General features: G+C 54.0%; 1 protein-coding gene across 1 annotated transcript in view; it reads right to left on the bottom strand.

The window, feature by feature from the left end:
* Positions 1-14,617, bottom strand: part of LOC126336323 (lens fiber major intrinsic protein-like) — a 142,518-nt gene that overhangs the window by 32,008 nt on the left and 95,893 nt on the right. The window contains exons 4-5 of the mRNA XM_049999885.1: positions 12,167-12,310; positions 812-1,009 (exon numbers count right to left, since the gene is read on the bottom strand). Coding sequence (XP_049855842.1) covers positions 812-1,009; positions 12,167-12,310 — 342 coding nt within the window. The remainder of the gene's footprint in view (positions 1-811; positions 1,010-12,166; positions 12,311-14,617) is intronic.

Here is a 14,617-nt window from a genome sequence, read left to right as displayed (position 1 = left end):
GCTAGGAAAGTCATACCTGTATTTCAGTTTCGGAACAAAACTTGGAAGTTAGTTGCATCTGCTGAGTTGCTTACTCACCTTCTTATCCTGCGGTCTTATATGTCCACCTAAGCGAATTATGCTAGACTATCAAGTCCTCCTCTCACTTCGATCAATCAGCACCACACACCGTGAGACCCTGTCGCTCAGTCCCTTGCAAAACCCACACTCGGAGTGCGACGAATAATTTATTGTGTAGTGTAAAGAGTATTCAAATGGTTCTGAGCACTATGGGACTTAACATCTGAGGTCATCAGTCCCCTAGAACTTAGAACTACTTAAACCTAACTAACCTAAGGACATCACATCTATCCATGCCGGAGGCAGGATTCGAATCTGCGACCGTAATGGTCGGACGGTTCCAGACTGTAGCGCCTAGAGCCGCTCGGTCACTGGCCTGCCGTAAAGAGTATTGCTTCTGACATGAAAAATATAAATAATATGATGCTCTCTAGAGGATTTTATAACCTGGAGAGATTAAAAAATCAACCAACCATTTGCAAGTAAAGGTTTATTAGGCCTTGATCTAGGTTTCGATATTTGTAAAAATTTCTTCTTCAGAAGTAGTAGGCCTTGTTACATCACATAATGGTACATTAGATCACATGAAGCCGTGCGGTTCTTTTTACAAATACGGAAACCTAGGTTAAGGGCTAATAAGCCTTTATTTGCAGCTGGTTGGTTGACTTTTTAACCTCTTCAGATTTACCCAGTCGCTGTTTCGCAGTCATGTTTAGTAAAACCAATACTCGCTGTAAATTGCGGTCCTCACCAACGCTAGGGAGATGGCCGCCATGTAGAAGCCGAACTGGAGCGAGGCGACGCCCGCTTGGTGACCATCCCAGGAGGCGTGGCACTGCAGCACCAGACCCGCCGTTCCAGCCGCCTCCACTAGGAGCGCCTGCAGCGGCGACAGTGCGGCCGCGGGCACGGTAGTGCACTCGCACGATGCTGAAGACGGCGTCACCGCCTGTCGAAACAACTCAGGTGTCACCCAGGCCGGCTGCACTTTGCATCCTCCTTGTAGCAGAAGAGTTATGTCATCTGTGAGCACTAAAATTCTGAATTCATCCTCATGTTATTCAGTCTGTTGTTTGTGCAAGAAATAAAGGAAGGGAAGAGGAAATTTGAAACGTGGCTTTCATTTCGCAGATTATTCTTCATGTTTGGAGTAAATAAACCCATATAATGGTTAATTAGTCTTATTAGGTGGATTAGAAAGATAGATATGTGATGATTAAGTACGTCTGAAATAATACGGGCTTTGGGAATAATAATATTTAGTTGCATGCTGTAGGTGTAAGCAAAGTAAATTTGCCAGTGAAGGCGAAGAGTGGACGGGCGCAGCCGGGAAGGCGAAGGCCGGCGAGCGCTGGAAGACCATTGTGCAGGGGCCGGGCGTTCCAGGGGATGGGGCCACTGACCGGCAAGCCGGGTGCCAGGTGAGAGACAGAGGCCGGTGAGCGCTGGAAGACCATTGTGCAGGGGCCGGGCGTTCCAGGGGATGGGGCCACTGACCGGCAAGCCGGGTGCCAGGTGAGAGACAGAGGCCGGTGAGCGCTGGAAGACCATTGTGCAGGGGCCGGGCGTTCCAGGGGATGGGGCCACTGACCGGCAAGCCGGGTGCCAGGTGGGAGACAGAGGCCGGCGAGCGCTGGAAGACCATTGTGCAGGGGCCGGGCGTTCCAGGGGATGGGGCCACTGACCGGCAAGCCGGGTGCCAGGTGGGAGACAGAGGCCGGCGAGCGCTGGAAGACCATTGTGCAGGGGCCGGGCGTTCCAGGGGATGGGGCCACTGACCGGCAAGCCGGGTGCCAGGTGGGAGACAGAGGCCGGCGAGCGCTGGAAGACCATTGTGCAGGGGCCGGGCGTTCCAGGGGATGGGGCCACTGACCGGCAAGCCGGGTGCCAGGTGGGAGACAGAGGCCGGCGAGCGCTGGAAGACCATTGTGCAGGGGCCGGGCGTTCCAGGGGATGGGGCCACTGACCGGCAAGCCGGGTGCCAGGTGGGAGACAGAGGCCGGCGAGCGCTGGAAGACCATTGTGCAGGGGCCGGGCGTTCCAGGGGATGGGGCCACTGACCGGCAAGCCGGGTGCCAGGTGGGAGACAGAGGCCGGCGAGCGCTGGAAGACCATTGTGCAGGGGCCGGGCGTTCCAGGGGATGGGGCCACTGACCGGCAAGCCGGGTGCCAGGTGGGAGACAGAGGCCGGCGAGCGCTGGAAGACCATTGTGCAGGGGCCGGGCGTTCCAGGGGATGGGGCCACTGACCGGCAAGCCGGGTGCCAGGTGGGAGACAGAGGCCGGCGAGCGCTGGAAGACCATTGTGCAGGGGCCGGGCGTTCCAGGGGATGGGGCCACTGACCGGCAAGCCGGGTGCCAGGTGGGAGACAGAGGCCGGCGAGCGCTGGAAGACCATTGTGCAGGGGCCGGGCGTTCCAGGGGATGGGGCCACTGACCGGCAAGCCGGGTGCCAGGTGGGAGACAGAGGCCGGCGAGCGCTGGAAGACCATTGTGCAGGGGCCGGGCGTTCCAGGGGATGGGGCCACTGACCGGCAAGCCGGGTGCCAGGTGGGAGACAGAGGCCGGCGAGCGCTGGAAGACCATTGTGCAGGGGCCGGGCGTTCCAGGGGATGGGGCCACTGACCGGCAAGCCGGGTGCCAGGTGGGAGACAGAGGCCGGCGAGCGCTGGAAGACCATTGTGCAGGGGCCGGGCGTTCCAGGGGATGGGGCCACTGACCGGCAAGCCGGGTGCCAGGTGGGAGACAGAGGCCGGCGAGCGCTGGAAGACCATTGTGCAGGGGCCGGGCGTTCCAGGGGATGGGGCCACTGACCGGCAAGCCGGGTGCCAGGTGAGAGACAGAGGCCGGCGAGCGCTGGAAGACCATTGTGCAGGGGCCGGGCGTTCCAGGGGATGGGGCCACTGACCGGCAAGCCGGGTGCCAGGTGAGAGACAGAGGCCGGCGAGCGCTGGAAGACCATTGTGCAGGGGCCGGGCGTTCCAGGGGATGGGGCCACTGACCGGCAAGCCGGGTGCCAGGTGAGAGACAGAGGCCGGCGAGCGCTGGAAGACCATTGTGCAGGGGCCGGGCGTTCCAGGGGATGGGGCCACTGACCGGCAAGCCGGGTGCCAGGTGGGAGACAGAGGCCGGCGAGCGCTGGAAGACCATTGTGCAGGGGCCGGGCGTTCCAGGGAATGGGGCCACTGACCGGCAAGCCGGGTGCCAGGTGGGAGACAGAGGCCGGCGAGCGCTGGAAGACCATTGTGCAGGGGCCGGGCGTTCCAGGGGATGGGGCCACTGACCGGCAAGCCGGGTGCCAGGTGGGAGACAGAGGCCGGCGAGCGCTGGAAGACCATTGTGCAGGGGCCGGGCGTTCCAGGGGATGGGGCCACTGACCGGCAAGCCGGGTGCCAGGTGAGAGACAGAGGCCGGCGAGCGCTGGAAGACCATTGTGCAGGGGCCGGGCGTTCCAGGGGATGGGGCCACTGACCGGCAAGCCGGGTGCCAGGTGAGAGACAGAGGCCGGCGAGCGCTGGAAGACCATTGTGCAGGGGCCGGGCGTTCCAGGGGATGGGGCCACTGACCGGCAAGCCGGGTGCCAGGTGGGAGACAGAGGCCGGCGAGCGCTGGAAGACCATTGTGCAGGGGCCGGGCGTTCCAGGGGATGGGGCCACTGACCGGCAAGCCGGGTGCCAGGTGAGAGACAGAGGCCGGTGAGCGCTGGAAGACCATTGTGCAGGGGCCGGGCGTTCCAGGGGATGGGGCCACTGACCGGCAAGCCGGGTGCCAGGTGGGAGACAGAGGCCGGCGAGCGCTGGAAGACCATTGTGCAGGGGCCGGGCGTTCCAGGGGATGGGGCCACTGACCGGCAAGCCGGGTGCCAGGTGGGAGACAGAGGCCGGCGAGCGCTGGAAGACCATTGTGCAGGGGCCGGGCGTTCCAGGGGATGGGGCCACTGACCGGCATGCCGGGTGCCAGGTGGGAGACAGAGGCCGGCGAGCGCTGGAAGACCATTGTGCAGGGGCCGGGCGTTCCAGGGGATGGGGCCACTGACCGGCAAGCCGGGTGCCAGGTGGGAGACAGAGGCCGGCGAGCGCTGGAAGACCATTGTGCAGGGGCCGGGCGTTCCAGGGGATGGGGCCACTGACCGGCAAGCCGGGTGCCAGGTGGGAGACAGAGGCCGGCGAGCGCTGGAAGACCATTGTGCAGGGGCCGGGCGTTCCAGGGGATGGGGCCACTGACCGGCAAGCCGGGTGCCAGGTGAGAGACAGAGGCCGGCGAGCGCTGGAAGACCATTGTGCAGGGGCCGGGCGTTCCAGGGGATGGGGCCACTGACCGGCAAGCCGGGTGCCAGGTGGGAGACAGAGGCCGGCGAGCGCTGGAAGACCATTGTGCAGGGGCCGGGCGTTCCAGGGGATGGGGCCACTGACCGGCAAGCCGGGTGCCAGGTGGGAGACAGAGGCCGGCGAGCGCTGGAAGACCATTGTGCAGGGGCCGGGCGTTCCAGGGAATGGGGCCACTGACCGGCAAGCCGGGTGCCAGGTGGGAGACAGAGGCCGGCGAGCGCTGGAAGACCATTGTGCAGGGGCCGGGCGTTCCAGGGGATGGGGCCACTGACCGGCAAGCCGGGTGCCAGGTGGGAGACAGAGGCCGGCGAGCGCTGGAAGACCATTGTGCAGGGGCCGGGCGTTCCAGGGGATGGGGCCACTGACTGGCAAGCCGGGTGCCAGGTGAGAGACAGAGGCCGGCGAGCGCTGGAAGACCATTGTGCAGGGGCCGGGCGTTCCAGGGGATGGGGCCACTGACCGGCAAGCCGGGTGCCAGGTGGGAGACAGAGGCCGGCGAGCGCTGGAAGACCATTGTGCAGGGGCCGGGCGTTCCAGGGGATGGGGCCACTGACCGGCAAGCCGGGTGCCAGGTGAGAGACAGAGGCCGGCGAGCGCTGGAAGACCATTGTGCAGGGGCCGGGCGTTCCAGGGGATGGGGCCACTGACCGGCAAGCCGGGTGCCAGGTGGGAGACAGAGGCCGGCGAGCGCTGGAAGACCATTGTGCAGGGGCCGGGCGTTCCAGGGGATGGGGCCACTGACCGGCAAGCCGGGTGCCAGGTGGGAGACAGAGGCCGGCGAGCGCTGGAAGACCATTGTGCAGGGGCCGGGCGTTCCAGGGGATGGGGCCACTGACCGGCAAGCCGGGTGCCAGGTGAGAGACAGAGGCCGGCGAGCGCTGGAAGACCATTGTGCAGGGGCCGGGCGTTCCAGGGGATGGGGCCACTGACCGGCAAGCCGGGTGCCAGGTGGGAGACAGAGGCCGGCGAGCGCTGGAAGACCATTGTGCAGGGGCCGGGCGTTCCAGGGGATGGGGCCACTGACCGGCAAGCCGGGTGCCAGGTGGGAGACAGAGGCCGGCGAGCGCTGGAAGACCATTGTGCAGGGGCCGGGCGTTCCAGGGGATGGGGCCACTGACCGGCAAGCCGGGTGCCAGGTGAGAGACAGAGGCCGGCGAGCGCTGGAAGACCATTGTGCAGGGGCCGGGCGTTCCAGGGGATGGGGCCACTGACCGGCAAGCCGGGTGCCAGGTGGGAGACAGAGGCCGGCGAGCGCTGGAAGACCATTGTGCAGGGGCCGGGCGTTCCAGGGGATGGGGCCACTGACCGGCAAGCCGGGTGCCAGGTGGGAGACAGAGGCCGGCGAGCGCTGGAAGACCATTGTGCAGGGGCCGGGCGTTCCAGGGGATGGGGCCACTGACCGGCAAGCCGGGTGCCAGGTGGGAGACAGAGGCCGGCGAGCGCTGGAAGACCATTGTGCAGGGGCCGGGCGTTCCAGGGGATGGGGCCACTGACCGGCAAGCCGGGTGCCAGGTGGGAGACAGAGGCCGGCGAGCGCTGGAAGACCATTGTGCAGGGGCCGGGCGTTCCAGGGGATGGGGCCACTGACTGGCAAGCCGGGTGCCAGGTGAGAGACAGAGGCCGGCGAGCGCTGGAAGACCATTGTGCAGGGGCCGGGCGTTCCAGGGGATGGGGCCACTGACCGGCAAGCCGGGTGCCAGGTGGGAGACAGAGGCCGGCGAGCGCTGGAAGACCATTGTGCAGGGGCCGGGCGTTCCAGGGGATGGGGCCACTGACCGGCAAGCCGGGTGCCAGGTGAGAGACAGAGGCCGGCGAGCGCTGGAAGACCATTGTGCAGGGGCCGGGCGTTCCAGGGGATGGGGCCACTGACCGGCAAGCCGGGTGCCAGGTGGGAGACAGAGGCCGGCGAGCGCTGGAAGACCATTGTGCAGGGGCCGGGCGTTCCAGGGGATGGGGCCACTGACCGGCAAGCCGGGTGCCAGGTGAGAGACAGAGGCCGGCGAGCGCTGGAAGACCATTGTGCAGGGGCCGGGCGTTCCAGGGGATGGGGCCACTGACCGGCAAGCCGGGTGCCAGGTGGGAGACAGAGGCCGGCGAGCGCTGGAAGACCATTGTGCAGGGGCCGGGCGTTCCAGGGGATGGGGCCACTGACCGGCAAGCCGGGTGCCAGGTGAGAGACAGAGGGGAAATGTCGAGCAGACAGAGAGCGTCCAACGTACGCGCTTGCGACGCCCGGGCTGAACTCTGATTGGGCAGTTCATAAGAAAGTGCGGGAAACGCTGAGGGTCAACGCCCGCTGTTTGAACAGAGAAATTTTTGGGTAGGTGGAGAAATTGTATCACACCGCGAGGGAGATGTGGGAGGCCTTTGCAGCGTCGGGATTCTCTGATTAGAGTTTGGCGGCGAGATGGTCGCAAGAGCATCGGGCAGAGCGAGGCAGGAGAGGAGCGTCCTGTGCCGTGAAAGCGGACGTTCGCAAAGTTCGGTAGCTCTGAGATAGGGACTTAGATTCTGAATACTGTGCTGTGTATGATCTAAAGTCTGCAGCTGCAGTAGGACAGTAGCGTCCACGATAGGCATTGCATTTACTACTAGTATAATTGCAGTTGATTCCGCCTTAAAGGATGGCAGTCACCACTGAATGTAGTCAGCCAGTGCACAGAGCTATCATACTGGTATGTTGCCAGTTGTTGAGCCAGTCTTGTAAGCGTATATACCATTTAGAGGAAATATAGGGCTTGTGGTATTAGCTGTTTCTGAGTAGTTTATTCTGCTCAAGATATTTGAGAGACTTATCTTAATTCAGCTGCAGTCGTCGCCCCAGCAGTACCGACGGAGCCAGCACGCTGGTAGACGGAATTGTAAAACTTGCAGCAGCGGCAGTAATGTTCAGAAATAGTTGTGGGATCGTGTTCTTGCCATCCACTGAGCATCCGTGCAGTTTTGCTTACGATTCGTTATTGGTTATTTGTCTTTTTGCATGTTGTTTGGTTTGTTTCTTGGTGGTGGTGTCCGAAGTGCGATTATAGGAACGCAGTCAGATCACATTTACTATTTGCTTACCCAGGAGCATAATTAAATCTAACTTCGCATCAACTTAACATTAAGAGCTCAGACCCAATCTTACCAGTATAGTATGTCTAAGAACAGTATACAATTTGTTTAATTTGTTTTCATTCATGATTTGTTCAATATGATCTAATTTCTATCGTCAGATAATTTACAATAAATACAAGTTATTTGCAATATCGCTTATGATTCAGTAGTTAGTGGTAGTTAGCCGTCACTGTCACATTAATATGTTTTATTCATGTTTGATATTGGCCACTACCCCAATATGTGAAGCCCTCCAAATTGAGAAAGTGAATTGTAGCTGATGCAGAAGAAATAAAAACTTCACAGTTTTCAGTACCACTGCAGTTCTGTCAGAGTTGACTAAACCTTTGGAAGACCAGTTGAAAAGAATGTATGGTATATAAAAATGTTTTAAAGACGAACATAAATAAAGCTAAAATAAGGTAAATGAAATACAGTCCACGTAAATGAGGTCTTGCTGCAGGAATTTTATTAGAAAATAAGGTGCTCAAACTAATGAATGAGTTTATTTATTTGGACAGCATAAAACTGACTACAACGGCGCTAAAGATATGAGGAAATGCTGTTCGACAACAGCAAGTGAATCTAGCTAAACACAGAGACTGAATTCCTCCAACCCATCCTCTCCTGTGCTACTGATACGTGCAGCAGTTCGTGGATCACATGAACCGTGTCCATCCCAACATAAAATTTCCCATCGAGATGGAGAAGGATGGAAAACTACAGTTCTTAGACATTTTATTTGAGCGGAAGGCAGGAACCCAGCTTCGTTATCCAGTGAACAGGAAACCGGCGCACAATGATCGATATTTGAACACCGGCAGTTTTCACCACTCTGCACACAAAAAAGCGGCCCTGGATACGTTAATATACAGAGTCAAAGTTATTTCAGACGACGACCACTTACAGTTTGAATTGCAGCACAGACATATGTTCAGCGAAAACGGCTACAGTAAAAGAGTCATTGTATACGCCTTCAGGTGTCACTTTGTGAATTGGCAGAAGAAGCCCAGCCAGTGGATTTCCTGCCATACTGTGGGGCAACGAGCAGCAAGTTAGGACGTATACTGCAGAGACATGGATTTAGAGCAGTGTTCCGGACACTCCCCAACATACGAGATAAGCTGCGCCCTGTTACAGATGACATAGCTCTTTGTATGTTCAGTGTGTCTCTTGTAAGTGCAGCAGCATCTACATAGGCCAGACAATTCGCACAGTTGCAGAGTGTTGTACCGAACACAAGAGACATATTAAGCAAAGGGAGTTCGACAAGTCGACTATAGCTGAGCGTTACCTCGAAAACGGGCACAAAATATAGTTTGAGAAGGAGAGAGACTTAGCTCATGTGTCAACAGACTGGGACTCGGTTATAAAAAAGGCGGCTGAGATTAGAATGAACAGCAACACTTTCAACAGAGACTAATGGTACACACTGAGTAGCGTGTGGGGGCGGGCTTTAGATGTCGAAAGGAAGCAACGGCGGATGCTTAATGATTGCAGGGGGGCGGGAGCGGCAGTTTCAAACGTGGCGCCGGCCCTCGCGCCACCTGACGTCACTCGGTCCCGTGGCAGGCCGGAACTGCTATGAGTTGCAAAAGTCGCCTTCCGTGCACACGTCGTTTCGACCCCCTCTGAGGTGCCAGCATCCGTAATCGTAGGTATATAAGCGGAAAATAGTGCCAGGCCCGATCCCATATCTTCTCCTTTTCCTCGAACACATCTACACCCTATGGGTCGTCCGCAGACTCGATTCCCCCATCCGTTGTTGTTTTCTGTCCTCTCTAGCCCCAGCCCGTTGCCGCACCTTTACCCTGATGTCCCGCCCTGTCGTCATATCCACACCCTCCACCTCCTCTCCCAACGCAACTTTCAGCGCCTACCCCTCCAAGATGATGAGCTTCACCCTGATATCTGCTCCTTCTACCAACTCTAACCCCACTTCCCCCCCCCCCCCTCCTCCCACTCAGCACTGCTTCTCCCTTCCTCCTCCCTTCCCCTGAGCGGTTTTTCATCCATCTTCTACCCCCTCCCTTCCCAGTGCACCCATTCTTTGTCGCCGTACTCCCTCTTCACTTGCCTTGCCTCCCCTCCTCCCACCCCGCCCCTCTCCAGCTCCTTGGTAGGCCCCTGACCCCCTTACTTTTCCTCCCACCCTCTCGAGCCCCCTCCCCATCTGCTCCCTCCTGCCCCTCTCTTCCCTCCTCTCATGCCTCCCCTCACTCGGCAGGCCCCTCCTGGCAGGTTTTACTCTTCATCATGTGTCCTCCATCCCGTGCAGTGGTTTTCAAGTATCGTCGTTCTGGAGTGTTTTAATCCCGTGGCCAATTTTAACTTGTGCGTATGGCTTTTATGCTTTTTATATGCTACACACATTGCCCACTGTTCTTTTTATGTGTACTTTTTAAACTGTCACACATGAGAGTCTGTGCACATGTATATTTTAACTCCCTACGACGATGGCGGAGGTAGCCATCGAAACCTCGAGGACTTTGTTAGAATTGATAAGGCCTGAAAACCGCGAAGATTTTATTCAGTCATACCGCCGCTAAAGACTCCGAAGACACCTCCACACACTCCATTCAGTTTCCATGAGTCCCTCGAAATCTTCGAAGTTCGCATATCCAATTTACCTCCCCAATCCAAATCTTTTAACATCTGATCAAATTACTGTCCCTTTTCGTTCACGTAGAACATGCCCATCACGTTTCACACACACTGAAAACTGGACTGATAACATTGTTACTTCCCTAGCCACTAGTCATGGTTCACTATCATCCTCTCGCAACAAAACAGGCTTTTCCTCCCATATAAGGAACTATTTTCATTCCATTCTTCACACACGCTGCAGCATCTCACCATTCTCCTGTCTTTGGCATAACTACAGCCTCCATTCTAGTGATCCCTCTCCCAGATGCCAGGTCTCGTGCCACAAAAGGTTCGTTTGAGCAGTTACCAGAACGCGCCAGACAACAGGCTGTACTGCACATGCGCAGCTACGATGACGTAGGCAGCCCGTGCTTGGTGCTTGCTCTGCTCATACGCTTTTCGTCGTATTTCTGGTGGGGCATCACGTGACCATGTGTAGCCGTGCCGCCCGTGAGGCATGTTGTTGAGAGGACATACTGAGTTGTACTTAGAGCAATTGTTTTATTATATCCCACACAGATAAAGGATGCAAATAAGGAAGCAGTTCTTGGCAAAATATCATTTCAAAATTAGACTTCACAGCTCGAAGTACCATAAAATTTTGGTAAGGGGTAACTGACAGATTTTTCTTTTTTTTTAAATTCGTACTCTGCAATATTGTTATGCAGCATTTCCAACAGGTTTACATCTACACAGCACTGCAAAAAGCTACTAGGATGGAATACAAATTACTTGCAACAAAAAAGAGACAGTTTTTTGTGTAGCTTACACCGGAATAAAGGACAATAAATTTCATGACTATTTCAAAATGTGAAAAAATTAACATGGTTGTCTGTGAGGCAAAGAAACTGTACAACTGACAGTTTATATTCTACCCTAGGAATAAATATGAAGCCATGTGGGGAGTTAGAACAATAAAACATGGTATGCTGCCAGTCTAAAATTTAGCATAGAATGGCATTCTATAAATTTAAGACGTAAACACAAATTAAGAAATAACTTCAGGCCCAGAGGAAGTACTAGACAAGTGCCATGTGATCGAAAAACACTTTCACAGAAGGCAGATCTATAAAATTCTGCTACAGCTGTCATTATATTTGAAACAAAATATTTAGTTCAAAACTACTGACCAAATTTGCCTACTTAGCTTCAAGTCAATGTTACGTATGTTTGTACATATATAGCATTAAGAGATCTTACAGTGTCATAAAAGGAACGGGACATAAGAGACCAGCAGCATCGGCATTTCATAAACCATTCTAAAACGCTTCATTCCGCTCTAATTGCACATTTCTATGTCCAGATGGACTCTGAAGTACCTTATATTCAGCTTTTCATGTGGTTCTCGTGATACCAATTTTCTTGGAGGTCCCGTACTGTATTCTCATCTTTGGTTCTTTATTACGGTATAACGTCATTCGTCCCAGAAAATGAAAATTTGCACTTTAAACTGAACGAGGTTGAAAGTAGCCAATAGCGCGGAATGAAACACTTCGTTTCAAATAAACTAACTGCCTCAGCGGAAAAAAAGTTAACTGAAGCAAATTTCTCTATGAAACAGACAGAAATAGCTTAATTAAGACACTAATGGTTGATTGCTAATAAAGTGGAAATAATATAAAATCAGAAAATTGAAACTACTAACTTATTTTGGTCTTTCATGTTTATGATAATGTATATTAAATTACTTGACGGCTACCGGCCACAGAAATATGTTTTGTTTTCATTTGACGTGGGAGCTTTAAACAAAGACACGAAACATATACACGGCTGCGGGTCACGTGGGGAAGGACCCCCCACCATAACTCAGCTTGCGCTGCGCTTGCGCGAATCTGGCAGCTTGGGCGCACCAGGAAAATGTTTCCGGGTAGCTTCTGGCTACTTGCTGCTACTGCTCATACACCAACAGCCACGCTCCAAGTAGCCAGAAGCGGGAGGAAGGCACTGCTCATACGCGAATCCGGCTCTGCGCACGCGCACGAGCCCGCTGGCCACTGCTCATACGAAGCTAAACTGTCCTAGGCCCTGCGCACTCACCAGGAGCAGCCGGTAGCCCAGCAGGGCGCCGGCCAGCTGCGCCACCAGGTAGCCCGCCGCCGCCCGCGCGCCGAACCCGCCCCTCAGCAGGCGGCCCAGCGTCACCGCGGGGTTCACGTGCGCCCCTGACACGTGGCCCACCATCTGTAACAACATGCCGCCCATCCACTGCTGTACTTCATCACGAAACTAAGTGAGTCGAGGTCACCTTGTTTACGCACAGCATAAAAATACCAAAAAATATTAGATATCACTACTCTTAGACTAGGATAGGGCAAAGTACTTTCCAAAATAAAATTCTTGCTGATAATTACAAAAATAATATAAAAACAGTAAAACTGATACACAACAAATTTTAGGGGATTATTTTTTTATTTAACCTGTTGAAAAAACCAGAAGCACTAACATATTTGGATTGAAGAAACTGTATAAATATTCTCAAAGTTTATTGATACATCCATCACATATTTTAACATGAAAACATAAAAGTACAGGGTAATTCATAAGTAAAGGGTGGGGCAGGGAATTATCCCTAATTGTTGCTGTTGTGGCCTTCAGTCCAAACATTGATGTGATGTTGCTCTCCATGCCTCTCTATCCCGTGCAACTCTCTTCGTCTCCGAGTAACAACTGCACCCTACATCCTTCTGAATATGCTTACTGTATTCAACTCTTGGTCTCCCTCTACAATTTTTAGCTCCCACGCTTTCTTCCAGTACTAAATTGGTGATGGCCACCAACTGATCCCTTCTTCTAATCAGGTTGTACCACAGATTTTTCTCCCCAGTACTATTCAGTACCTACTCACTAGTTACGTGTTCTACCCATCTAATCTTCAGCATTCTTCTGTATACGTAACTATAAAAGTTAATAAAAGAAAAACTAAAAATGGTAGGAAACATTTCTTTATTACCTCAATAAAAGTACAGTTGGAAGTTTAGTGTTTTTAATTTTTGAACATCAAATCCCGCAAGTGCCGTCCCTCGTTGTTAACGAACAACTGCAGCCAGATTTTACAGTACCGCATCACTATATGGAGCATATGTTGTGGAATACGGCCTGTTTCAATGCGTATAGGTTTCTTCAAGGCTCCAGAGTCCTCGGGCGGCGTTTATAAACTCCAGCTTTGAGATAACACCAAAGAAAGAAGTTGCACGATTTTAAATCAGGCGAGCGTGAAGGCCATGGAATGTCGCTGTACCTTGAGATCAAATGTCAGGCAAGGGTTTCCCTCAAAATATTCGTCGAATGTCGAGCAGCGTGGCCTATGGCACAACCCTGCTGAAGGCAAACGAGCTTCATATGCATTTGTTGAAGTTGTGGTTTGTATCATGTTCACATACCTTCCACTACTGACGATAACACCAAGGTAGTTCCCTCAAAAAAATAAGGTCCAATGATTTCTTCAGCACTGATTGCACATCATACTATGACCTTAACACTGTGGAGAGACATCTGAGGAACTTCCCCAGGTTTCACACAACACCACTAACGCATATTCTGTTTGTTAACACATCCACACTGAAGAAAGTGTGCGCATCTTGAGCAACGTTTTCAGTCAAGTCTTCACATGCCTGTCATCAACGTTGCCGGTCCCGTTCTGACAGTTCTTGAGCGATCACCAGTTTATGCGGATGAAATTCAGGTCTCCAAAGAGAATCCGACGCCCCGTACGGCTAGACAGTGCAAGCGACGACGCGTGCTTGCTAGCATAACGTTTAGAGGACTGCACCACCGACCTTCTTGCACGCTCAATGTTTTCAGGTGTTCTGCAAGCCCTCTATGTTGCAACTCTCTTCCTGATAACAGTGCCACATTGACGAAAGTTCTCTACGCACAACAGAGTCAATATACCGCCGGAAACAATGTTTCGAGGGGGGAATTGATATCGCATACGCGTAGCATGTTGTACTGCAACTATAGACCAGTTTTCAGAAAAATAGATTTCGACATCAAAAGTACGTAGTTCATTCGGCCACGTCATGTTCGGAACTAACAGCGGTAGCATCGCAAACATCGACTGCCAACATTCACTGCCACTGTGACGTTGGAACCCATCCTCGCTATTCTACTGCCCCAATAGAATAGTGAGTATTCACAGTACGTACTTAATATTAGGATTAATTCCTTGCCCCGCTCTGTACTTCTGGGGATTCAGAAGATGACTGCGTGAAAGCTAAAAGAGATGCAGGTTAATGGCGCATATCAGTGGACAGAGCATCTTGTCAAATTCCCACCTGTAACACACCCCTTGGCGTAGTTGCAATAATCACATCCAGAAGCCACGCAGGTCACGACACGTAGACAAATCATGCGCTCTGTACTGTCGCACTGAATCAGTTCACGCCTTGAGATACGCAACCCAGTTAGCAGATTTACAATGACATTAGCGAACTGGACGCAGATACTGGCGTTACATGTGGCACAAATGCTGCCCATATAGAACCAGCA

The sequence above is a fragment of the Schistocerca gregaria genome, chromosome 2, assembly GCF_023897955.1.
Source record: "Schistocerca gregaria isolate iqSchGreg1 chromosome 2, iqSchGreg1.2, whole genome shotgun sequence".
In the NCBI taxonomy this organism is placed as follows: domain Eukaryota; kingdom Metazoa; phylum Arthropoda; class Insecta; order Orthoptera; family Acrididae; genus Schistocerca; species Schistocerca gregaria.
This window is presented reverse-complemented; position numbering and strand designations above follow the sequence as displayed.